Below are 27,381 nucleotides of genomic sequence, written 5' to 3' on the forward strand. Positions count from 1 at the left end.
TTGATTGTCTTGATTTCACTGGCCTGCAGTATTCTCCTTAGGATTTCTCCAGCATGGATCAAAACGCTTTGTACACACAGTGATATGACAGGAGGCTGCTGCTTCTTATGCACTATGTTGTTAGCCATTGTAAAAGCTTCTGCATTTATACACAAACCTCCCTGTTTACCCACAGTATCACATGATCACCAGTAAAAAAAGTGGTGGTCATATAAATGTGGGGTGATAGGTAAAATTACTATATTAGTTGTTCCAAAAGATCTTATACTAGTAAGTATAAAACCAGACAGAATTCAAAGAAAGTGGCTCAACAATGCATAAAAAGTATTTGTTAATAAAAAAATATAAATTAAAAACAACAACTAATTAGTAAAGTTGAAGGTTACCCTTGTGCCTGGATGATAATAAATGGATATTAATCAATATATACATGTATTTCATTGTGTATATCATTATATAGCCTGATGTTGAAAATCTCTATGTGCTCCTCTAGCATATAATAATGTCTCATCACCATTACGTGTCTCTGTTTTCACAGATATGTAGGGAATAAAATGTCTGTTTCCCATCATATACTCCAAACAGGACAGGTTTAGTGGACCTCTTCTGTCTGTAATAAGAATCAGTTTTACTAATTAGGTGTTGTTTTTAATCTATATATTTTTTATTAATAAATATGTTATTACGCATTTTTTAATCATTCACATCCCTTTCTCTTTTATTAATAAGTACTTTATTATGCATTTTTAAACAGTATACTACATATAGCCCCACAAGCCTAAAGCTAGACAATATGCCCTATTTAGACAAAATACATTCATAGAGCCTCATATACTAGTACTGTATATAGTCAATATACCCCATATAGCCTCATATACCATAGAGAGTCAATATAACTATTGAGACCATGTAACTTCATACTGGTTGCAGACATACCCAAGCTTGAAGAGAATGATGGGGGTGATTTGAGAGAAGTTCTTAGTCATGGAAGCCGAAGGCAGGATCCAGAGACAATGTGTGACTCACAATTTATGGATTGGCACTTAGGTTTCCCCCAGTGTCTTGAGCCCCTGTCAATTGAAGTGGAGACAACATTAGTTAGTCCTTCAACATGCACAGTCTGCTGCAATAGAACAAAATTAGAACAAAATCTCTCAGAAAAAGCCTTACCTTGTCATTTCTTTAGTTCCTGATTCTTGACATGTTCTAGCGGCTCCCAGACACTGATGGATTGGGAGCGCACTGCACGGTGATGAGGTCACCGCACTCACCTATCAGGGACTGGGAGCAGCCACATTGCTGAAAATTAAACCATATATAAAAGTTAAGTTCAAGTGGGGGCGGAGCACACAAGTCACCGCCGGCCCTCTAGACAGTCCACGTCACTTACCCCTGTACGGCCCTGGCACCGCTACATATTTGCCAACTTTCTCTGATACTATCAGAACTAACTTTCTACATACTGTTTTCGAATTTGAAGATCTGTCCCTGGATGTGCCTGGTTTTTAAATTTGATTTATTGCTCGGTCCTACATCTATGCTCAATAGATGCAGTTTCCAGTATCATTTCTTAACCTGTGCACTGCAATGATCATGTCCAGTGGTGGTGGTTTGTTGGGTGGCTGTGGTGTCCTACAGTAAACTGGAAATAGTGTTAGCAAATTATCTCTATTTGGTATTCAGAGTGTGTTTTGTTATTTCAGACTATGCTTTTCCATGTAGTTCTTAAACATGTTTAAAATATGCATTTTTCCGAGTGTTTGTTTTTTATTTTGCATGCTTGTTCACTTTAACTCATCTGTTAGTTGACTTTAGGTCTTGTGTAAATTTAATTTTTTATGAAGGTAGGAACCCCCTTTAAATTTTGTACAAAGTTTATATGATCTGTGTTGCTTACCTTCAGTGAATGAAGGCAGCAGCCATTGTAGATGTCTTATGTGAAGGTACCTGTGTGTGCATCAGTAAGTCTGTAAGACTTTTATTTTTTCATTATGCAAAGTTAGAATAACACCAATATGACTTAACAGTGAAGAAACTGCCAGTTTAATTTTCTAATCTATTGAATTTGTTTTGATTTTGAAGTATAGTTTTTTTACAAAATTCAAACAATTCATTGTAGTAAGAGATCCATGTTTATTATATCTAGATATTCACAGTTTTTTTCTCACATGGAATTCTAAGGAAAAGAAAAATTACAAGCATTCATATGGGGAAAAATCAGTGTGTATGCATAATGCTTTATAACACAGGGATCCATAATGCCAATAACAATTATTATGATGCGATTGGCATGTAGCCATGCATAGCTTACAACATGTGTGTACCCTAAGTTTCGTTCTGCTTTTGATATTCTATTGTTTTTAATCAACCCTCCTGGTAAAGATAATGTAAGTTGTATTAAACGTCCACAATCTTCTTTTTCAGAGCTTTTACAAGGAGGCAGCAACAAATGAGTGCGTTGAAGGTGGTGCAACGAAACTGTGCTGCCTACCTGAAGCTGAGACACTGGCAGTGGTGGCGACTGTTTACCAAGGTTCAGAATTTTCACCCTCTGTCTTTTATGTATCTTACTCTTGTCATTTGATCCCTGCAGCTATCTATTGAGATGTTTTCCCCAAAACTAGCAGAACTGGAATGGTCCAATGTCTGGGACAAAATCCATTTGTCAGTAACACCCCACCCTGGCTGTTGTTTACCGGTCATTGTTCTACTGACCCTCAACAGGAGAATTACCCATACAGAGGTGTGAGCTGGGGGGGGGAGGGGTATTTCCCAAATAGCATGGTCCCAGACATTGGACTACCACCATTTTGATGTACACTATACAATTTATAGATTTTCATGCCATAAACAACTGTAGCAGATTTTAAACCAAATTTGACCTGCACATATATAGTTGATATGATTTTAGAGTAAAACATTTTAGTTGGATAATGCATTATATTTTTAGTATGAATTTGCGAAGGGAGTTTAATGAACAGCAATAGCAACAGTGACTCCTACGGGTTATAAAAACAAACTAGACAAAATGCAGGAAGTGTGAGTTCATGAAAACCAAGATATAGAAACTAAGGGCTAGATTTACTAAACTGCCGGTTTGAAAAAGTGGAGATGTTGCCTATAGCAACCAATCAGATTCTAGCTGTCATTTATTTAGTGCACTCTACAAAATGACAGCTAGAATCTGATGGTTGCTATAGGCAACATCTCCACTTTTTCTAACCCGCAGTTTAGTAAATATACCCCTAAGAGTGTAAATAATTGAACAGAGGAACCATTGCAGGGGCATTTGATACAGAACTTTCTTTTATTTTCATATATTTTACAATCTATTTATTTTCTTTTCTATAGGGGACATTCCAAAAACATGTAATCCCCCTGCATTTGCTTTGTGCTTGTAGTATGCTCACAAGAGCAACATTAACCAATTTTAATAGAAACACTGGAAATTTTTAAAGCCTTGGTTTTCAGGCACAGGTAATTATGGAAATAACACCATAATTGTTTAAGAGAATTATCCACATTGCAGTAGGCCCCGCTTATTACTGTCCTCCCCAGTGGGCCAGAATACAGTGGTGTGCCATACCGCCACTTGTCCTGCTGCATTAATTGTAAAACGGTCAAATTCCATTCACTTATATTTCCATACCGCCACTTCTAAATTTCCACTTCAACTACTGTTCCTCCCAGTCTGGAGGAATGTTATAGGCTTTTCCCCTAGGACACCCACCTATTTTCAAAGCATATAAGTTCAGGGGTTAAATTTATCAAGCTGCGAGTTTCTGGCAGGTTTGAAAAGTGGAGCTGTTGCCTGTAGCAACCGATCAGATTCTAGTTATCATTTATTTAGTACATTCTACAAAATGATAGCTAGAATCTGCTTGGTTGCTATAGGCAACATGTCCACTTTTCAAACCCGTCGGAAACTCGTAGCTTGATAAATTTACCCTCAGGTCTCTTTTCCATCTCTGGATCTATCTTCTCTCTAAGGTGCTTACAGAGTTAAAATGATCTGTAATTATAGCCAACATGACTTTAATTTTGTTTATGCAAGAAAATTAAATGTGTAACATATGGCATTTTGGAGAATGTCATATCTCTAATATTATCTACAAAACAGATGCATCAATGACAACATTGTATAGTTTTGTCCTCAAACCATACATTAAGCTGCAATACCCTTTAGTGCATTACTACTGCAATCATTGCATTATGATACACTATTTAATCTAAGCCTTGCATGTGACATTTCTAGTTATTCTGGGCAGCATACAATGGGGGTTATGTACTAACAAAGTGCAAGTGTGCAAGAAAAATTTAGCAAACAATCAGACATTTGCTTCCTTGTCTAACTTGCACTAAATCCCAATGACCCGGTGGTCTAAATATTCTTTATTTTCCCTTTCTTATAATCGTCTTTCTAAAACATTTAACAATTCATTTGTAAATACTTTTTAAATAAAACTCTTCAATAAATTGTGTCTTTAAACTCTTAAATGATTCTTCCTGCAGGTGAAGCCGTTGCTGCAAGTCACTCGGCAGGATGAAGTAATGCAGGCAAAGGTGGTAGAATTGCAGAAGGTAAAAGATAACCAGGTAAAGGCAGAGATGGACCTGAAAGAGATGGGAAATAAATATCAGCAGGTAAGGACATAAAAGCAATGTGGACACAGATTACCACTATTTACCATTTTTCTCCTTTTAGGACGACACATTTGCATGTTCCCGCTTCACAGTGGCTGTGTTTATAGACATTTGATCTGTAGTGATGCACCACTGTAAATACTATATATCAGTGATTACTAATGTAAATACTATACTACCAGTAAGGAAAACTGATTTAAGTTGGGTAATGCTAAAAATATGTACTGGGTTATAGCTTGATTTTTTTTTTACACATTGTCATCATCATATCCTAATGATATTTTAACTATTATGAATAATTATGACTTTAAAATAATGCATGTTGTGAATTAGGGGGTTAAGGAGGAAAAAGAAGCCAGTCATTAGTGGCTCTCTGAAGAACTTCAGATCTGAAGGCTTCTTCTTGCAAGGATAAGGTGTCCAAACAGCCTATTCTGCTGGGTGAAAGTATGAGAGAAAGGATATTTTGCTGTGTTGCAAATGGGATTAAGCGACACTTAAGCATTTAATGTGTACAGCTTTTTCTGAAGTTAATTCTATGGTTCAAGAAAAGAGGGTGGAAGCTTTAGCTCTTGGTTTATATTATCATCCAAGCCGATTTTAGGAAGGAAAGTAGGAACAGTTCTATGATCAACAGAAATATTTTGATATAATATAGTCCCTTGTAGTTCAGATGCTGGATTTAATTTACTGTATTTGGTGATGTGATCGCAACAAGCAGAAACACCTTCAGAGTTGGTTCCTCAAGAGGTTCGATTAGCTGTTCCATTAATTTCATTAACTCCACATAAAGTTCAGTAGCTGCAAGGATGTTTTGTCTTAGATCTTGATGGCTTTGAAAAGTACCGTATTTTATCAAGTGAATCAGACCCCATTCGTGGCCTAATTGGTAAAATAATACTACCTTTTTAATTTCTGCTCCCTGAAGATGAGGACTTTCTGCTCAACTCCTTCACATTGTCTGCGCTGACAAAATGTATTGCTGAAATGTGGGAAAGATCTGCCCAAATCATGATTTTGTGACATTCATCCAACTGGTGGCAATGCTTTATTTCCACCATATCTCAGACTCAGTCAAACATAGAAATTGTAAACTGCTTAGAAGGAGATATCCGAGTTGACCATCATTCCATGCTTTTGTAAAAAGGCAACTATTCTGTCTAGGTGGCATTTGAGTGACCTGTTCAAAGAGTTAGTCAATTAGTCAAACGTCGAGGTAGGGAACAATATAAGTAACTTCTTGATTGAGTGCTTCAGCAAGAACAACTACCTGCTTCCTGAGAATGTTAATGTATGTGTCTTAACTCTAGCCGAAAAAGTCTTTCTCAAGAATGTTTATTACTGGTCCTATGGTTTACATCTTGAATGTTTTCCTTTTTAGATACTGATTTAGATATCTTAGATTGTGAATCTATATATTTCTTTGGTGCAACAAAAACATAGGAGTAGACTCCATGACCTCTCTCTGACAGAGAAACTGGTTTAAGTACATAAATGTTGACAACGTCAACATTCATGTACTCAGTTAGTATCTGGTTAAAAAGTATGCTTTGTTGATTGTTGATATAGACTCTTCAATGAGGCAGACTTAGACATTTTCAATCGCAGCCCTCTAAGATGGTCCTTAGTATTTAAATATCTACTGATTTGAACTTCCATATTTTGTAAAAGAATGTTAACCTGCCTACTTTTTAAAAAAAATAATTTTTTTAAGGTTTTTACAGAATTTTACAAAAATGTAAAGAGAAGCAACATTGTGAAAAACAACATAGAGAGAGGTGGGAGCAAGGGATATGAGGGCAGGACCTTTTCCGACGTGCTATATGTGGAGATCAGTAACTGAGCATCAAACATGTAAACTTAGACATTGATGGAGAAGGCTAGAATCATATACAAGACATGTTGACAACCTCAAGACAATGACATAGAATGTTAAGTAAACAAATAATCTAGGAGAGGAGATGAGGAGGGGACAGGGCAGATAGGGGTGTTATTAAGGGGAAAAGACATGACTTCTAACATACCAGAAGCATGTATAAAACAAACATAACCAAACAAGGCGTAGAGTGTTGCACTGCGTGTTCTTACTCATAATCAGAACCTCTGAAACTACTATAGATGCAAGTCAAACCCTTAATCCACACCTTTCATTGACCTTTTTATATATATATATATATATATATATATATATATATATATATATAGAGAGAGAGAGAGAGAGATGTGTGTATGTGCGTGTTTTATTTTTTTATTTATGTGTACTGTGTTTTGCATTGCATACATTTAGGAAAATCTAAATAAATACAGATTTCTATTTTTATTGTTACCAGTTAAAAATGGAATAAACAATATATATATATTTTTATTTTTTCCCCAGTTGATGGAAGAGAAGAGCATTTTGGCAGAACAATTGCAGGCAGAGACAGAGTTGTTTGCAGAGGCGGAGGAGATGCGTGCTAGACTTGCAGCAAAGAAGCAGGAACTAGAGGAAATATTGCATGACTTGGAGTCTCGAGTGGAAGAAGAAGAAGAGAGGAACCTGCAGGTCCAAAATGAGAAGAAGAAGATGCAGCAACATGTGCAGGTAAAGTGGTATAGTATCATCCCCTCTGCATTCCACATATTGCCTTCACCTGTCTGTTCGTATGCACAAAAAAAACCCGGCCAGTTATTTATAGAATAAAATGATACAAGATTCCAATGTTATACTTTCCATTGTAAGCCTATGAAGGAACATCTGGGCAGGAAAGCAAAATATGAATTTAGAAAAATGTATTGCACAGTGGCTGTAATTCCTTGTAGATATCACAGGTTTCTAAAAAATCTTTGTCCTAAATCTTTGGTTACCCCAGTAATAATGCTGAGTGGATGTTTTCTGCTGTTCTTTGTAATTCAGGATTTAGAGGAGCAACTAGAGGAAGAAGAGGCCGCACGGCAGAAATTGCAGCTGGAGAAAGTAACTACAGAATCGAAGTTCAAGAAGATGGAAGAGGATATTCTCTTGTTAGCAGACCAAAATGCCAAACTCAGTAAGGTGTGTTCTATTTGTATTAAGAGGCAGAGGTTTAAGTGGTATTTTTTTTTTTTTTTTAAATCAATGAGACACACAGCATACACATATACATTTGGACACAATAAAAGATTTTGTTAATGGAAAATACTAAGTAAAGTACATAACCATTTCAATTATAACAGGAGAGGAAGTTGATGGAAGATCGTATTTCCGATTTTACTTCTAATATGGCTGAAGAAGAAGAAAAAGTAAAGAGTCTGAGTAAACTGCGCAACAAATATGAAGCCATCATCGCAGACATGGAAGGTAGGAAAATATTACTAAATATTTTTGTGTAAAGACCATGTGTATGTGCTTGTGTGTGTTATGGATCTTATTTTTCCTTTATTTATATAACTCCACAGCACTTTATAGTCAGGGAGAACTCGATAATGCATTGTGTCTTCTACACTACAAAGCAGTTGGTGCAGTCCCTTGGTCCCTTCCCCCTCCCTTGTGTAAAGAAGTTGTCCACATTTTCCACTTTGTCATATAACAAATAGATGGATATCCCTCCAATGTGGCCCTCACCGTTACCTGACCAACCATACAAAATATCTGAAGACAGTGGCTGCAGTTCAAACAGCAGAAGGACTCAGTACATTTAACCCAATTCATGTATTAGAATAGAATGCTCATGGTCTATCAAATCAGATCGGATTGACTGCGTTAACCTGTAAAGTGAACTGCAGCAGCTGTGTGCAAACAATTTTTTTTTTAAATGATTTGCACGAATTTTGATGAATATTTCAGACCGCTTAAAGAAAGAAGAAAAGGGAAGACAAGAGATGGAAAAGTCAAAGAGGAAGCTTGATGGAGAAACAAATGATTTACAAGAGCAGATTCTAGAACTTCAACAGCAGATTGAAGAACTAAAACAACAATTGGCCCGTAAAGAAGAAGAGCTGCAGGCTGCTCTGGCTAGGTAACTTTCAGAGGATAATTATATATTTTAATTGTATTATTGATATTGTCTTAAATTTTTAGCTTCCCATGGATGGGATTTTACATTTAATATATTGATCGCTTTATCTACACAGAATCGAAGAAGAAGCAGGACAAAAGAATAGTTTGCTGAAACAACTTCGTGAATTACAGTCTCAGATCGCTGAATTCCAAGAAGACTTGGACACTGAAAAGACTGCACGAGCAAAAGCAGAGAAGCAGCGCCGAGACCTAGGGGAAGAGCTGGAGGCACTGAAAACTGAGCTAGAAGACACTCTAGATTCTACAGCTACCCAGCAAGAACTTAGGTGAGAGAGAAAAGTACTACCATATACATATTCATACAATACAACTGGTATCATGGTATAGGTGTTTCTCAAAACATTTCTGTAACACCAACAAGCATCTTTAGAAATTCAAGGCAGATAAAGACTAAACCTCCAGTTTTATGTATCCCTCAATGTGACAAGTAAAAATAATCAGTACCTAGATATTTATTGGTTGATCAAAATGTTATGGAAATATTAATATCTGCTTTGGTGTACATGATGTATATACTGCTGCAGCTCTTTAACATAGATTTTTGGCTACAACTGTTCTTAACCATGGATAACCGTTGTACAGACAACAAATTCACTGTGGACTAGTCTTCAGGTCTATTCTATTATTATTATTTTTATTAGTAGTATTACCTTTTATTTATAAAGCACCAACATATTGTGTATCGCTGTACAGTGATCATGATACAAACAAAAAACATACAGTGGCATGAAAGACTACTTAAAGCTGGCCCTGCCCAAATGAGCTTACAATCGCAATACAATCTGTTCTAGAACAGTTACATTGTTGTTTCTTTTACTATGTACTGTAGGACAAAAAAAAATCATACTACAGAACCCAGTGGTTCCAAACCGTTTTGGTGGGGGCAGGGCCGGATTAAGACATTGTAGGCCCCTGGGCTAGGGGTACTGTGAGGCCCCCATTTACATCTACAATGTTTTACGTCATGATTAGTGTATACAAACTGTACTATGGTTCCTTACCAACACCTATGTGCTAGATAATCAAATACTGTTTATTATTCTATGTTCTCAATTTATTTTAGAGAATAAGTATTTTAAATATGGAACTATCTTTTATTGGTAGATTTGAAAAATTAATTTAGGGCATCAATCCCTTCTCTAATTAGATGTACCTATGGTGTAGATACAACAATGATGTTTTGATTTATGGAAAGGCAATTCATCAGCTATACAGAAAGAAAATATTCCCAGATCTTAATATTGGATTTAATATAGACAACCATAAAGTATTTATTTATATGCACTTCAAATCTGTTAATGCTTACATGTACTAATTCAGACAATTACAATAGACGAGCCATTTGTTTTTTTAGAGAAAGGATACAGTCGCAATTTTCTTAAGGCTATCAAGTTAGTGGTGGATAAAATTGGTGGGCAGCATCCAATAAAATAGCCAGTCTGTCCATATTCCAGATATTAGTGAACCTACTATAAAATTAAATTTTGAATCTGAATATCATCAGGGTCGTGGAAGAATAATATGTATTTATACAAACAATTTAAGTTACTTAATCTTGACACCATCCTTTTACCTATTCTTTCAAGACAAGCTAGCTATATTTTTACCAGAGCAAATCATTTGAAAATCAATTTAATACCATCTATAAAACTGGCTAAACTTATAATGGGAAGTCAATGAAAAACCTGTAATACATTTATGAGTAATATCAATTGATAATGTGAAGTTTGTGTTGATTAACATGTACATGCACCAGAACCCCCCGTTCCCGAGCACCTACCTACGAATCACGTCTTCTGGTCCCTCTCTCTCCCCTCTTCGCTGCAGACGACACCTTTATTCTTCTTGCCCTGCTGTCACTAGTGCTGGCACAGTGAGCGGTGCGCTGCTTGGTGAGGAGATCTCGTGAGACTATGACATAGAGATGTCATGGTCTCACTCTCACAAGTCCTCCTCACTAAGAAGCGCACCACACCCGCACTAGTGACAGCAGGGCAGCTAATGGAAATAGTTGCATAGAGTGACAGTCGGGGGCAGGGCCACCCCCGACCCGATGAAGAAGCCGGCTTAATTAAAAGAAGAAAAAAAAGTGACAGAACTCATAAAAATCCTTTTTAGGGCCCCCCAGCTGCCCGAGACCCCTGGGCTGTAGCCCAGAAAGCCCATTGGGTTAATCCGGCCCTGGGTGGGGGCACACCTGCTGATACACCTAGTTTAATGGCACATTAGTGTTTTACTATTGCATTACATAAAACCAAACTTGTGATTAGTTGAGATGATATATAGAGCTTCATTAATAGTAATTAAGTAATTTAAGTAAAGCAATGTATATAGTACAAGCTGCAGGAGGACATGCACAAGTCAGTAAATGAAATGAATCCAAATGAGGTAATTCTGAGCGATTAAAGTTGACACAGCTGAAAATTTACTCAAACTTTTTATTTTTAGTGAGATATAATCACTGTGACCATTTGCAAAAAAATAAAAATATTTATTGCAAACTACAAAAATATTGTAAACTAGTGTATACTCCATAGCTCATGTAGTCTTCCCATAAGATCATCATCATCATCACCATTTATTTATATAGCGCCACTGATTCCGCAGCGCTGTACAGAGAACTCATTCACATCAGTCCCTGCCCCATTGGAACTTACACTCTAAATTCCCTAACATACACAGAGACAGACTAGGGTAAATTTTGATAGCAGCCAATTAACCTACCAGTATGTTTTTGGAGTGTGGGAGGAAACCGGAGCACCCGGAGGAAACCCACGCAAACACGGGGAGAACATACAAACTCCACACAGATAAGGCCATGGTCGGGAATTGAACTCATGACTCCAGCACTGTGAGGCAGGAGTGCTGCCACATAAGACACCATTTCATAAACACAGCTACTTAAGTGCATGTTTGTTCCTTCTAATATGATATTCTTGGAAGGTGTTTCAGCTGTATATGATTTCTAAACTGTGTCACTAATTTAGGACAAAACGTGAGCTTGAAGTGACTGATCTAAAGAAGACAATTGAAGAAGAGACAAAAGTCCATGAGTCTCAAATCATTGATATGAGGCAGCGTCACACTCAGGCTCTGGAGGATCTCTCGGAACAGCTTGAGCAATCACGTAGGGTATGTGCAAAGTTTTAAAGATTTTCCTTGTAAATATCCTATTAAAAAGAACATGTTTGAATAAGTAAAACTTTTACTTGTTTGTAACCCGCATTGTTTAGTAAGCTTTTCAATGTGTCTTTGTAAGGGGGTTTCAAATTAAACTAAGCTTTTCAGGCAAGAGTACTACTGTGGGTAGCCAGTTTAAATGGATGCCCACTGTATGTAAGCAGTTGTGAGAATGTACAAATATATCTTCAAGGTAATCTTGCACAGGCAATAGTAGTACAGAAGTTGTAGAGATGAGGCTTCAGTGATTTTCACTTGTTTTCCTTTCAAAATAAAGGCTGCAAATAGCACAAATTTGGTTTCAGGAACAGATGTTGTTTTAGTTAGATGTAGACTAATTTCTAGTGTTAGTGGAATCATTAAGTAAAGTAAGGCAAAAAAAGGAGTAAATGTTCTCCGGGACAAACCATGTTACAATGCAAGGGGTGCAAATTAGTTTATTATTTTGCACATAAGTTAAATACTGGCTGTTTTTTCATGTAGCACACAAATACTTGATAGCTTTATTTTTACACTGAAATTTAAAGTTGATTAAGTCGTGCCTTACCCCAACTATAAATCTGTCCCCACATTTTAAATGTACCTCCCCCTCCAATGCAACACGGTTTTGCTCAAGTGCAGAGTTACTCCTCTTGTATGCTTTGCTCTCCTTTAAGGCTCAGGCCTCTGTCTTTGCCATACAAACTTGACATGTGTTTCTTAAGCATACCATTCAAATGAAAGCTGCATTCCAGTCATACAAGCACTGATACCCTCTACAAATTTGACATGCTCAAAGCACCTGGGTAACACTATCCTATTCTGCCTCAGACTGATCAGACATCATTTCAGTCCATTTTCTATCCTGTGTGCTTTGATCTGTGGAAAGAGTTTTTCACATTTCCATAGAGTATGGTCATTTGTTGAAATTCCCACAAGTTGACTAAGCAAAAGACATATATCCAAAATAATAAAATAAAAAAAAGAAAGGATTCTCAAAATTCTATCACAAACATACATATATGTATTTTCTTTTATAAATCTTTAAATAAAAAACCCTCAATATATGTATGTCTGAACAATAAAAAAGGAAATAATAAAATAAAAACCCATTAAATTATGTTTACAGTATTTTCCTAAATAAGAGCAGAAAGTTCTAATTGTATTGGATCTATGAACATTTTTCACGTCTAAGCAAGGCTATGCATCACGTCCTAAATGTGATATCTTCCATAAACCCTTTTATTGTGCATGTATTTTGTCATTTCTAGGATGGAAAATAAGTGAGCTTTAAAGGGCAACTAATGTGGGAATGTAGATTATAATGTCCAATCTGTCCCCGAATCACCACAAAATACACATTCCGACTATTGAAGTGGATCAAGGGGCTCACATAGCAAAGAATAACATACAGAAATTAAAAAGTTGGTTGTACCCCCATTTATCAATCTACTATCCTATACAAAGCATGCCAACTACAAGCAGGTCAATCAATCTATGTGGCACTAAGCTTCAGTTTACTGCCCTTACCTCCTCCCCTATCCCATAGCTGTACACGTCTGAACAGTTCTTGTTTTAAGTCAATTGTCGCCAAAGGCATAAGACCAACATTATAGGTGACATATTTGGTGTGATACAGCCCAGCAGTATACTTGCTTTGCTATTGCTTTCTTTTTATTAGTAATTTTGCTTACTGTTTAATCTCCTATTTACACACCACGGAAATGATTTATTAAAAAAATAGTTTTCTCCTGGACAAAACAATTACAATGCAAGGGGTGCATATTAGTTTATTATTTTGCACATAAGTTAAATACTGGCTGTTTTTTCATGTAGCACACAAATCATCATCATCGTCAGCTATTTATATAGTGCCACTAATTCCGCAGCGCTGTACAGAGAACTCTCACATCAGTCCCTGCCCCATTGAAGCTTACAGTCTAAATTCCCTAACATACACAGAAGGAGAGACACTAAGGTCAATTTGATAGCAGCCAATTAACCTACTAGTATGTTTATGGATCGCTTTATTTTTATACTGAAATTTAAAGTTGATCTAGGACATGCCCTTCCCCAACTATAAATCTGTCCCCACATTTTAAATTTAGCTCCCCCTCCACTGCAACATAGTTTTGCCAAGGTGCAAAGTTACTCATTTTTTTTGCTTTACTTTCCTTAATGAATCAGGCCCCACATGTTATATCAGTTGGTAATGATCTTATTAAGTGCTATTAAGGAGTTGTACACACTATTTATTTTATATTCCAACAGTGTTTAACTGCTGTATGTGTATTTTGTTTCTTTTTAGATCAAGGGAAATCTGGAGAAGGCAAAGCAGACCCTAGAGGGTGAGAACACCGACCTGACAAAGGAAGTCAAAAATCTTCATGCTTCTAAACAAGAATCAGAACAGAAAAGAAAAAAATTAGAGGGACAAGTGTCTGAACTTCAGATCCGAGCATCCGAGAGTGAAAAAGCCAAGAATGAATTGGCAGAAAAGTTACACAAAATACAGGTAACTGTAGCATATAATATTATATTGGCTGAACAGTATTTACGAAAGATTGATCAGAGTTATATCTGAGGTTTTCAGTAAGTATTGAGATCTCATTTGAGCTGTATAATTAAAGTAGAGTTGGTCACAGACCCCCGTGTTTTGGTTTTGGATTCGGTTTTGGATCTGGATTACCGTCGTGTTTTGGTTTTGCAAAAGCGCCATTGCGTGTTTTGGTTTTGGTTTTGTTTGATTTTGTTTTGCTATTTTGTTGGAAATTCAATGTTTTTTGAGCCTAAAATAACCCAATTTAGTGCTCCAACTGTTTCATAGATAAGTAATCTAATTGTAGAGGTAATAAATCATCCAAAAAACAGTTTAATTCCTGGTAGGTAGGCCTTCATTTATTCTACACACAAAACAGATTGTCTTCATCTATGCATATTGGCAATGCAGCCATCGTCTTTGGATGTATATTACACCCTACACTTATAGTTCAATATGTAAAGAAATGGAAAAAGGCAGTTTGCTTTCTGTCTCTATAGGCCCCCCTCCACTTGTTTAAAAAAAACAAAAAATTTAGCCGTTATAGACTGTATCAGCCGTTATAGACTGTACAATATTAATTGAAATGGACAAAGCCAGTTTGGTTTCTGGCTCTCTAGGCCCCCCTCCACTTGTCGAAAATACAATAAAATTCAGCCGTTATAGACTGTACAATATTAATTGAAATGGACAAAGCCAGCTTGGTTTCTGGCTCTCTAGGCCCCCCTCCACTTGTTGAAAATACTAAAAAATTCAGCCGTTATAGACTGTACAATATTAATTGAAATGGACAAAGCCAGTTTGGTTTCTGGCTCTCTAGGCCCCCCTCCACTTGTCGAAAATACAAAAAATTCAGCCATTATAGACTGTACAATATTAAGAGAAATGGACAAAGCCAGTTTGGGGTCACTCTGTCTATGACACCCTACCCTTAAGGATAAATTGCCCAAACAGCAGCCTTTCAAGACGGTACGTGATATGGAAATGCCACAAGTCCCTTTCCTCTTTGGGGGTAGATTGCACCCTACACTTACATAGAAAGTTTTAAAAAGATGTTATCGTCATCATCTTCAGCTTCATCCTCACCCTCATCAGTGTGTATGTCATCATCACAGACTATCAATTCAACGCCGCTTGAATCCGCCATTAGAGAACAGTCAGTGCTTGGATGTCTTGGATGGTAAAGGCCTTCCTCGTGGAAGATGTAGTTCATTTTTGTAAACATCATTTTCTCCACATTTTTGGGAAGTAACCTTCTACGGCGATCACTGACTAAGTTCCCTGCTGTGCTGAACACTCGTTCAGAGTACACACTGGAGGGTGGGCAGCTTAAGTATTGCAAAGCAAGTTTGTACATGGATTTCCAAATTGCCTGCTTTTCTTCCCAGTAAGGAAAGGGACTGTCTGACATTTCCATATCAACTACCTCTTGAAAGTAATCCTCCACCATCCTTTGCATTTTTATACTCGTATTGGATGGAGTTATGGGCAAAGTGACACATTTTTTTGAAAAATCCTTCAAACCAGCCCAGATGTTAAATTGTTCTGGTCTGCCCCCTGCATCTTCCTTGCTTCTTTTTGTGAAATTTAATTTTTTACGAGCAGCAGCAGCTTGAGAAAGTGAAGGAGGACACGTCGTCAAGCCGAGGCCCAGTTCAGCGGCCAACTTGCTGAGCAATAGTCCTTGCAAAAGTTCACATCTCGCTCATTTACAAGTAAAGACTCAATGTAAGTTTTAAACCTTGGATCAAGCACAATGGCCAAAACGTACTGATCCGAGCTCAAGATCTTAATAACTTGAGGATCATTGTGAAGCGAATTAAGTACTTGATCGACAAGGCCAACATACTTTGCTGAATTGCTTGCTTTCAGCTCCTCCTTCATTTTCTCAAGCTGCTTTTCCAATAGTCTAATTAAAGGAATGACTTGGCTCAAACTAGCAGAGTCTGCACTCACCTCACACGTCACAACTTCAAATGGTTTCAGCACCTTGCACAGCACTAAAAGGATTCCCCACTGTGCAAGAGTGAAATACATCCCCCCTCCTTTCCCAATGCTTGTGCAATATGCTTGGATGGCTTTGCGCTGTTCCTCCATCCTCTGAAGCATGTACAGGGTGGAATTCCACCTAGTTACCACCTCTTGCTTAAGTTGGTGGCAGGGCAAGTTAAACTGCTCTTGGAGCTGCTGTAATCTCCTACATGCTGTGGCCGAATGCCTGAAATGGCCTGAAATTTTACGGGCCACCGAAAGCATCTCCTGCACCTCACGGTTATTTCGTAGGAAGCTCTGCACCACCAAGTTGATGGTGTGAGCAAAACAGGGAATGTGTTGGAAATCACCCAGCTCACACTATATTGTTGGCGTTATCAGAAATGCCATACCCTGGGGAGAGTCCAAGTGGTATAAGCCATGCATCAATCACATCTCTCAGTTTGCGTAACAAATTGTCAGCTGTATGCCTGTTAGTGAAGCCGGTGATACAAAGAGTGGCCTTCCTGTGACAAATGTTACGTAGTGGTGTACATGCTGCTGCTGTTCCTGCTGGTGAAGGCGAATGACCAACCCAGTGGGCTGTCAGTCATATAGTCTTTGGTTTGGCCATTTCCACTTGTCCACATATCTGTGTTTAAGTGAACAGTGGGCAGAATGGCATTTTTCAGCGCAATCTCTACATTTTTACACACTTTTTGGTATAGTTGTGGAATTGCTTTACGGGAGAAATGGTGTCGCGATGGAATTCTGTAACGCGAACACAAAACCTCAATTAACTGTGAAAAACCAGCTGCGTTTATTGTGGAGATTGGACGCAGATCTAACACTAACATTGCAGCCATGGCGTCTGTGATTCGCTTGGCGACTGGGTGACTGCTGTCATATTTGCTTCCCCTCGCAAATGATTGTTTCACAGTTAATTGCTGAAATGTAGGACTGCTCATTTCCTTGACCTGCCTCTGGGATGACGATTCACCCCCAGCAGCAACAACAGCAGCAGCAGTGGGACTAACGCTTTCTTCAGAGGAATCAATAATAGTGCAGGAGTCATCCAGCCTTAAGTAGGATGCCAGGCTAACTCCGAGCGCTACTGAGGATATTGATGAGGATGGTGTGGTGGGTGTATTTTGTAGCCGTCGGGATGTCGGTGAGCGGAGGGTCTTAGCTAATGATGGAGTGCTTGTAATTTTTTGGGAAGAACTTTCAGCTTTTCCCAACACTTTGCCATGAACTCTCGTTAAATGGCGTAACATAGATGAGGTTCCAAGATGGTTAAGGTCCCTCCCTCGACTGACTGTGGCTTGACATACACTACAAATGGCTATACAATTGTTGTCTGGATTTGGGTAGAAATAATTCCACACATAAGAAGTGGATTTTTTTGTTTTATGCCCAGGCGTGACAATGGCCTTTTTCTTGTCACGTGCCAGAACTGCTGCCACTGGTGCAGGATTTACACAAACAACCTCATCCTCATCAACATCCTCATTAGCGCCCTCGTCGCCTACACAAATCTCCCCCTCATCCTCTTCTAATTCCAAAGTGGTATTCTCAATTTGTGTATCACCAGCTACACTCGGGCTATTAAGGCACACATCAGCAGAATGCTCACGATTAGACATCCCACTGTTGGATGGACTCTCCAGAGGGATTGGTGTCATTTGTGAATTAGAGCAAACATTATCCTCTAATGCCTTACTGTTATCTTGCAGCTCGGCTTTGACGCGTAACAGTAGTTGTGCACCAATTGTAGGCTCGGTAACTTTTTGGGATCTGCCACTAATAGCCAAAGGTGAAGGCCTCATTCTCTCTTTGCCACTGTGTAGAATGGCATGTTGGCAATTTTTTTTTTTATCGGCACTTAACTTTTGCTCAGTAACACTTTTTTTTCGCTTCAACACAGTAAAAAAAAATTGGGATTTTGTTTTTTGGACTGATTTCGAAACACTCTGTAGTTTGACATCGCCTTGTAGTTCTCTTGCATTAACTGGGGAACACTGTAAACATGGGGAATAGAGGTGGCTTTAGGAGTTCAGCCACTTTAAGAAATTCTTCACTGAAGTCTGGATAATGTCAGTTTTTTTTCAAGTGTCCATAGGAGCAGGGCACCTTTATATAGGGTTCTGCCTATGGCAGAACTAAATGTGTGTTTTATTTGTTTGTTTCTTCTTTACTTTTAGGTTACACTGCTGCTGGTAACAGCCATGCGGCTGTCAGGCAGTTCTGCACTCAGTGCTAGAATCGGAGAAAGAGGCACCGCAGGTGTCTCTCATGGCCAACCCTGTCCCTATTGCTAAATTGTCAAAAATAACAGAAATCCCTATTCTGAATGCCTCTTCACTTAGGAGTGATTCAGATAGAAAATGTGAAGCTATTTTAAAATCTATATGTGTGACTGCAGGTGCTCTTAGACCCATTCTGGATTCGGCCAGGGTAAATAAATTGGTTATTCAATGGTCAGACCAGCTTTGTGAGGGTCCTCTCTCCAGCAGACTTGTATCAGAATTATTAACTCTAGTGGTTAATATCCAGAATGCATTGGACTACTTAGGTGATGTGGCTTTCGATGCTCGTCCTATTTCGGCCTCAGTGGTAGGAGCGAAACAGACAGATGGGATGTGTAAGGCTACAGATGCTCAGGCTCCACTAACCGGTATTAGACTCCGCACCCGCTAGTACAGTGTCGCTAATGTGCCCCTGGTATTCACCAGGGACCCCAGCAAGGAGGTTTGGGCTTAGCTGCACAGGGCATGCAGGTCGCGGTTCTATTAGCCAGTTGCCAGTGTAGTGGTAGAGAGAGGTCAAACGGTCCGGGTCAGAAGCCAATTGGGAATACACAGTGCCAAGTGTGATCCGAAGAGAAGTCAGGCAGGCCAAGGTCGCAGGAGCAGAACGGGGGCTGAATCCAGGAGAATAGTCGACAAGCCGGGTCACAACAGGAACAATAGCACGATCCAGAATGTTAGTCTGGGAAGGCAGGTCAGGAACAATAGGTAAGAGATAACGCTAGAGGCAGGTGACCTAATACTCTGGCACCCTAATGGTGTCAGAGCAGAGTTTAAATAAAGGCAGGGATAGGCGGAGGACCAAGGGGGCGGTCAGACACGCTGACCTCCGGATATTAAGCGTCCCATTGCCTAGCAACGGGACGTGTCAGAGCGCGTGCGCCCGACAGTAAGAGAACGGCCAGGGACGCTGCATGCCTGTTGCTTGGCAACAGGACGCCCCCTGTTGAGTCTATCAGGCGGCCGTCCCTGCACAACAGAGGAAGAGCAGGGATGGCGCCTGAGAGCAAGAGTGGTATATTTTAGACACAGTTCTCCGTCCCCCATTGAGGACAACAAAAGGGAAGATAGGCCTGGTCTGGCAATAGACTAGTCATCAAACAGTTTGAGAAAGATGAGCACTTCGTCCACCCGGGATCTCCTTTGGTCGGTGCTCTTCTTCTCTTCAGGGACCAGTGGTTGAAAACTATTCGGGATTCCTAGGTGAGAGGAATCATGAATCAGGGTTACATCCTTAATAGGGACCATTTACTCTCCTCTGGAGTGATCATTTCTGTCCAGGAACATCAGAAAAGGTTGGGTTTGTATTCAAGTCTTTTTCTAGTCCAAAAGCCAGATGTTGCTTTTAAGCCTGTTTTGAACCTGAAAGACTTGAACCTCCGTCTTCAAGTTGACAGATTCAAGATGGGGTCCCTGAGATCTGTGATAAATGGCATGGGGAAGAACGATTTTCTGGTGTCCATGGATATCAGGGTCGCATACTTACATGTTCCAATTTGGGAGGGACCTCCTCAGGTTTTGGTTCATTATCAGCATTAATCAATATCAATTTCTTTTTCCATCCCTTTGGCCTAGTGTCTGCTCCAAGAGTGTTTACAAAGCTCATGGCAACAATGTCGGCTCTCATGAGAGCCGGAGGCGTAACTGTTATCCCTTAAATGTACGCCCTTCATTTCAAGACATACTAGGATGACAGCTCGGAGTTTAGAATCTTACGGGTGGCCCATAAATGACCAAAAATACTGTCTAGTTTGCACCAGGTGGATGATATTCCTAGGACTTCTATTTAATACAGTTCAGCAAAGAGTTTTCTTATGTGAGAACAAGATCCTCTCATTGCAGAGACTAATAAGGTCTGTTAGTTGTTTGACAGATCTTGATTCAACTGGGAATGACAGTCCTGAGAAAAATTATGTCAACCTTCGAGGTGGTTTAGTTTACTCAGTTCCACTTGAAGGCGTTCCAGATAGAACTTCTATTGAAATGGAACAAATCACACCATCACCAGTCCAGTCAATTCATCAAGTTGTCCTCCTTGGTAGGTCAATAGAGGGAGGGCCCACTCATGACTAGAGATTGGACAATTGTAACTACAGGTGCCAGTCTACATGGCTGGGGGGCACTGACACTACAGTGCCATCTTTAGGGGCTGTGGCCCCAACAGGAATCTTGACTTCCAATTGATGTACTGAAACTGACAGCGATTGAGAGAGCGGTTGGCCAGAGACTAAGCAATTAACAGTTAGAAAGATTACGTCTTTTATTCAGCAGGCATTTATTAGAGCAAGCTTGCCTGTTCTTTTGAATGTAAGGGCACATTCCACCATGACGTGAGAGCATCTTGGGCTGTGCGGTATGAATCCTCAGCGAAACAATTGTGCCCGGCAGCCACTTGTTCTTTTGTCCATATTTTCACTACATTTTACAGAGTTAACGTTTTTGTGTCCAAGGATGCTAGTTTTGGGAGGAATGTTTTTAACTTTTCAACCTCAGAGCCTTCCTTCTCTTTTGGGCTGCTTTGGGAACTCTCCATATTTTCAGTGTCCCCAAGTTGATGCAAGAGAAAAAGAGAATGTACTCATGTTAAATCCTTTTCTCGAAGTACATTGGGGGAATACTGGACACCCACCCATTTTACGCTGTGTGGTTTTGTCCTTTGTTTGTTTTAAATTTCTTGTTGTTAGGGAAGTTCATTATCCATGTTGTTTCTTCATCTTCTTACCCTTTGTTTGTTATGTTGTGAGCGCTCTTGTATTGGAGCTGTGTTAGAAAAATAACTGACAAAATCCCATCTAGGGGATACAGAGGGGGAGGAGTACAGGCTTCAGTGAAGAATTTCTTAAAGTGCCTGAGCTTCTACAACCACCTCTATACCTCATAGATCCAGTGTCCCCCAATGGAAAGGATTAAATGCCAGTACACAACTTCCTTTTTTCTTCATTTTCAGATTTTCATTTTCACGGATTCCAAAATAGTACAAAAAATCTGCAATGTTTTAAGAAATTTTAAATATTTAAAGTATTGCTTACTATGGCACACACCAATTTAGCTATTTTAATTTCTGTATTTGTGATTTGTGTGTTCACAGGCTGAAATGGACAGCATGTCTGGTGCACTTGGGTCCACAGAAAGCAAATCTATTAAGCTAAATAAAGACCTGTCTGCAGTGCAATCACAGCTGCAAGATGCCCAGGTATGTCATTCTTTCTTTTCACCTTAATTGACTACTTCCTTTCTTATCTTTGTATTCTTTCTATGTATCATATTTGGGTTTCTTTTTTTTTTCATATTAATTATTAGAACCATTTTGTTGTAAATAATTTTGCAGGAGCTATTGCAAGAGGAGACCAGACAAAAGTTGAACTTCAGTTCTAGAGTCAAGCAGTTGGAACAGGAGAAAAATAACCTCATGGAGAACTTAGAGGAAGATGAAGCACACAAGGGTCAGCTCAGCCGTCAAATTCAGGTTCTGCAACAACAGGTATGTTTTCTGTAGAATCAGCAAACTTATTTCAGTTAGTTACAATATGTAAATAACCTTATAGTTTAATGAAAGACTTGCTTCTGACAACAAATTGATTTCAGCATATTTTGTGTTTGAACTTTGTATTTGGCTCTTAGCTACTTGAGTCAAAGAAGAAAATGGAGGAAAATGGAGGTGCAGTTGAAGGGCTAGAGGAAGCCAAAAAGAAAATAGCAAAGGAGTTAGAGCTTATGCACCAACGTTTTGATGAAAAGCATCAAGTTAATGACAAGCTGGAAAAGACTAAAAATCGTTTGCAGCAAGAACTGGATGACCTAATCGTTGATTTAGAACAACAGCGGCAAATCGTTTCAAATCTGGAGAAAAAACAGAAGAAATTCGACCAGGTAAATACAGTATAAAGCAGTACATTTACAGATAACTGATATTAGTAAAATCACAAGTTTTTACCACTGGCTGTTACCAGCAGAAAAGTGCAGCATGACAACAATTATATTTAGTTATATGAATCAAATACCAATTAAAGTGAACCCGTTTTAAAAGCACCTGTAAATGACCAGAAGAGGCAGACATGTTATCTGTTTATGTGACTTTAGCCTATCAATTCACTAGGAACCGATTACATCACTGAGGCACTTTATGACCACTATTAATGAGATACTGCTTGGTAATATATTTATAGACTGCATTCTGATGAATATTGGCTCAGCCAACAAAATGCTACTGCAACTTTGTGTAGATGACAATAGTAAAACGGGGATGTCTGCCCCAGGACACTTGTCATTTGTTAGGTACTCGTCCAGGTTAGTGTCTTTAGTAACAATATTCTATATTCCACAGTGCCTGGAGTACTTTTGAAAGTCAGTGGTTCTGAAGCTAGTGTGCTGAGAGATGCTGATTGGACAAGATAAAAATCAAATTGGCACACTGGCTTCAGACCTGCAGAGCATCAGAATTTTAAGACTCTCAATGATAACAGGAGGTTCATAAATGGACTTCTCTTTTACTGGTTGTTGGTAGGAGGGCTGTATATTACAAGTTCTACTTTTTATACTTTTAGAAATTTTCCCAAACATACACATTAATCACTAACATGACTGCTTCTGCTGCTAATAGTCATTGTGTAACTACACATCTCTTTGACATATTCTGAAATATTTGATGATAGGTAATATAAATAAAATTTTACCTACAAACAACAATCTAATTTTCTCACAAACGGGTCCTATAAATAAAAGTTTAATTTCCTGTATAAGTAAACTGTCTGTTACAAATAAGATTAGAACATCTTTGCATGTTGCATACTTGCAGGATGTTATGGCAACCAGTGCAGCATAAACTTGTAGAACTATAGTAGAAGAGGTCTTCAAGTTTAGCAGCCACCTTTCCCGTAGAGACTAGTTACGCTCACAGGTACTCGGATGCCCCCAGGACTTACACTCACTGTAGTACAAGTTTATGTTCACACGGCAACGCACAGGTACAGGAGGTAATTCACAGGGTAGAGAAAGGCCAGAGATCTATGGACTGGACAGAGCACCGGTGGAGACATCAGGCACAAGCAGAGTCAAGGTCACAGGCAATGGTTCAGAGTCCAGGAAACAGGCAGAGGTCATACATAGAAAAAGCAATCCAAGGTTTCAACACCAATAAAGCACAGGAGCAGGCAGCAGTACTGAGACAGAACGCTATAACTGGCAGTGAGGCTCAGTCCTCACTGCCTTAAATAGTACAAAGGGCCATCGGGGAACAGCCCTACAAATGCTCCCACAGACTTGCATAATTAATCACTGGCATAGCAGCCAATAAAGAGCAGAGTGCCCAGCAGTATTCCAAAACCTAATCAGCCATATTTGGCTGAACTACACAGCCCTGCACGCGCGTGCCTGGCTGTTCGACAGCTGGCTGGGCGCGGCGATAGGGAGCCTGAAGAGTCCCGGTTGTTGCCTAGGCAACAGAGACGCAGGACCCGGAAGTGACGCCTCAGTCATCATGGAGATGGCCGGGCCACCGTGGCTGCTGACACATGAACATCACTTCCATAGCATTTTAGAGGTTTAACAATAAACACAAATAAACACAAATGTGTCACATGTGCTGTTAGATTATAATTGTAGTTTCTAAAGCTTTATTAATACTTTAAAAGTGAACACTTGATAGATTATAGCACCTTTCCATTAAATAACATCAGTTAATAGAATACTGTGATTTGTAAGGTGACTGTTTACTGCCACTGAACAGCATAAAACAGCTGTTCAGACATCATTGAAATGTAAGTTGCTGTTTTAAAATGGCTGATCAAAATAGCTCTGTGCCCTTCCTCCATCCAGCTCTAGAACCTGGCTGTCACCTTCTGATTTGGTTCCCAAAAATGCTATATAACCCCATATTGGGATTTCGGCAAGGGGATGCCACTTAAGTCTGGTGACATTACTTCAGGCTGCTAATAATAGTCTTGAATTGCTAGCTGACATACAGTATTGGCTTATATTACAAGTGATCTATTGCTGCAGTCACACTTTTGTACGCGGCACTGGGACAGGCTCCCCCTTCTCTGACATGCCCCCGGCCATGACTTTAGAAATTAAATAAAAAGTGAAACTGATGCATCTCCAAAACGCATAAATTGGTCTGTTCATGAAGGGGTGAAAACACTTTGGTGCTAGTTGGAAGTTAAGTAGCAAAATTGCTGTAGAAAGAAAAGTGTTTGAGTTTCACTAATAAAACTGTATTTATAGCACTTGCCTGTGCATGCACTTGTTTATTGCGTTTTGTAACTTTCTTATTGCAAAAGACATTTGTAATTTTTTTTAATTGTACCTGCTAAATATATTTGAAAGGCACTTTTAAATAAGTAGACAATTAAAGAAGTAGAAAAAAAATCACAACGCATGCTGCAAATTATACATATTTGTAGATTACACCATTTTTAAATCAGTTGTAGGTTCAGAAACTACCACACTAGCATTATGGCACGTACTCTGAAGAAAGATTCTGCTGGTATTTCAATAATGTACATAGAAAGATGTCCTTGTCACTGTTATTTTAGAGACATTTCTGTTTTTTACACATTCACATTGATAGATCCTTATTTCATGGTCTTAAGCAGACATAACAAGTCTTATTTATTAAATGGGTTTTCCATGAAATTTACTAAATACCCTCCCATTCCAATGATAGGAATTGGGTGGGTATGACCATCGCTATTCATTGTATTTAGCAGGATTCTGGCACTGGCATTGAACTGGATCTTCTGCAATGACCTTCGGTGCTGCTTGGCTCTCTCTTTAGCAGGGGAAATCTGACAAACAACTATATGGCTTTTAATTAGAACTGCTGCAAAGGATCATTCCTACTATGGAGAGAGCTGCACAGTGCTGAATGTGACCGGCACCTTGCTAAATACAGTAAATAGCGTTTGTCCATTGGAAAACCACCAAAGCACTATTATTGGCAAGTACTCTTCTTAATTAAAGTGGAATATCCCGTTAAATATTATCTTACAACAGCAGTTCTCCCCAGCACCTATTTCCCAGGTGCTCCACTCGGCTGTTTTTACTTCCCACCCGATTCATTGTTTTTCCTATTATAACAGGCACTGTGTGAGCACTACAGCCAACAGTGTGTGTTAGACCACTGACCACCAGTCTGACCAGTCCTGGCAGGTGTGGGCAATAAATAACCTTTAACATTTTTCAATATTATTACAAAATATTACAATTGCACCCATCCTGCTGCTTCTAATTGTCACCCAGCTGGCCAAATTTTCTAAGGAGAACACTGCAATAGTTTCACTGAGATAAAAAATATGTTCATTTACCCAAATGTTTCTTGGTGTATTGGTGACATGGGTCTGTTACAAGAACAATTGGCGATATCATGCCAGTTTGACAGAAATCAGTTTTAATACAGTAGTGGGAAAATAATTACATAATCATGATTGCTGTGGACAAATTTGTGCTCCAAACTGTAAATGATCTTCTTGGCAGTTGGCAGAGCATATATGTACATGCATAATATAAAATTGTGAGCAATACTGTTACCAAGAAGTCAGTGCGACCGTCATGTTTTATGTATTACCCTAATATGATTGTTTCTTCTAATGTATTTTTATTAATGTTGGTACGTCCTTTCTCCAGATGTTAGCAGAAGAGAAAAATATATCGGCACGCTATGCGGACGAGCGGGATAGAGCTGAGGCGGAGGCTCGTGAAAAGGAAACAAAGGCTCTGTCCCTAAGTCGATCCCTGGAAGAAGCTCTTGATCTAAAAGAGGATCTCGATAGACAGAATAAGTTACTGCGGGCAGAGATGGATGACCTTGTCAGCTCCAAGGATGATGTTGGCAAAAATGTAAGAGCTTTATTATCTTATTTCTTCCAGAGATTTTTTTGTGACACGGCTATTTGACTAATGTCATTTGCTAACAATCTGAATGTGCACATGTAGGTTCATGAGTTGGAGAGGGGTAAAAGAGCTTTGGAGCAACAGGTTCAGGATATGAAGACACAGATAGAAGAACTGGAAGATGAGCTTCAGGGCATTGAAGATGGAAAACTCCGCCTAGAAGTCAACATGCAGGCCATGAAAGCTCAGTTTGACAGGGATCTCCAAAACCGTGATGATTCAAATGATGAAAAGAAGAAACTGCTGTTCAAACAGGCGAGTTTACACACATAAATTATATGTGTGTGTGTGTGTGTGTCTGTGTGAAATGCTACATGTAAACAGAAATTTACAGATTCAGCTCCTGAAATCTACAACAATATGTGTTCTAGGTGCGAGATCTAGAGGTGGAGCTGGATGAAGAGCGCAAGCAGAAAGCTCAAATTGTTGCTGGCAAGAAAAAATTAGAGATGGACCTTCATGAAATGGAAATTCAAATTGATTCTGCTAATAAGGGCCGTGAAGAAGCAGTTAAGCAGCTAAAAAAACTACAGGTAAGTAATATTAAATGTACATATTATTTTTCCGTAGATTACTGTATCTTGGTATAATTAGATTTTTTTAATTTTATAAACTTGTTTTAAGAATTATATTTTTTGTACCTTATGTTAAAGTGGTAGGAACGAGTATGTACTACATATTGAACTTTTAACTCTGTAACAGCTTTCAGTTTTGCAAAAACTGTCATTTACAGTATTTTGTGCTTTCGCGCCCTCTGACAAAATCAGTTAATGTATTGGGGTGTGAATTAAAAATTGAAAGGGTGTGGAAAGCAGTCTGACTCGAACAAT

General features: G+C 38.9%; 1 protein-coding gene across 1 annotated transcript in view; it reads left to right on the top strand.

The window, feature by feature from the left end:
• LOC142107553 (myosin-10-like) overlaps nucleotides 1–27,381 on the top strand; it is a 139,007-nt gene that overhangs the window by 90,490 nt on the left and 21,136 nt on the right. Inside the window, exons 21-35 of the mRNA XM_075191051.1 lie at nucleotides 2,425–2,533; nucleotides 4,513–4,644; nucleotides 7,022–7,228; nucleotides 7,541–7,678; nucleotides 7,840–7,963; nucleotides 8,450–8,621; nucleotides 8,737–8,949; nucleotides 11,671–11,815; nucleotides 14,151–14,357; nucleotides 21,750–21,854; nucleotides 21,990–22,142; nucleotides 22,283–22,531; nucleotides 26,285–26,497; nucleotides 26,594–26,806; nucleotides 26,923–27,084. Of these exons, the coding sequence (XP_075047152.1) occupies nucleotides 2,425–2,533; nucleotides 4,513–4,644; nucleotides 7,022–7,228; nucleotides 7,541–7,678; nucleotides 7,840–7,963; nucleotides 8,450–8,621; nucleotides 8,737–8,949; nucleotides 11,671–11,815; nucleotides 14,151–14,357; nucleotides 21,750–21,854; nucleotides 21,990–22,142; nucleotides 22,283–22,531; nucleotides 26,285–26,497; nucleotides 26,594–26,806; nucleotides 26,923–27,084 (2,542 nt within the window). The remainder of the gene's footprint in view (nucleotides 1–2,424; nucleotides 2,534–4,512; nucleotides 4,645–7,021; nucleotides 7,229–7,540; nucleotides 7,679–7,839; nucleotides 7,964–8,449; nucleotides 8,622–8,736; nucleotides 8,950–11,670; nucleotides 11,816–14,150; nucleotides 14,358–21,749; nucleotides 21,855–21,989; nucleotides 22,143–22,282; nucleotides 22,532–26,284; nucleotides 26,498–26,593; nucleotides 26,807–26,922; nucleotides 27,085–27,381) is intronic.

The sequence above is a fragment of the Mixophyes fleayi genome, chromosome 11, assembly GCF_038048845.1.
Source record: "Mixophyes fleayi isolate aMixFle1 chromosome 11, aMixFle1.hap1, whole genome shotgun sequence".
In the NCBI taxonomy this organism is placed as follows: domain Eukaryota; kingdom Metazoa; phylum Chordata; class Amphibia; order Anura; family Limnodynastidae; genus Mixophyes; species Mixophyes fleayi.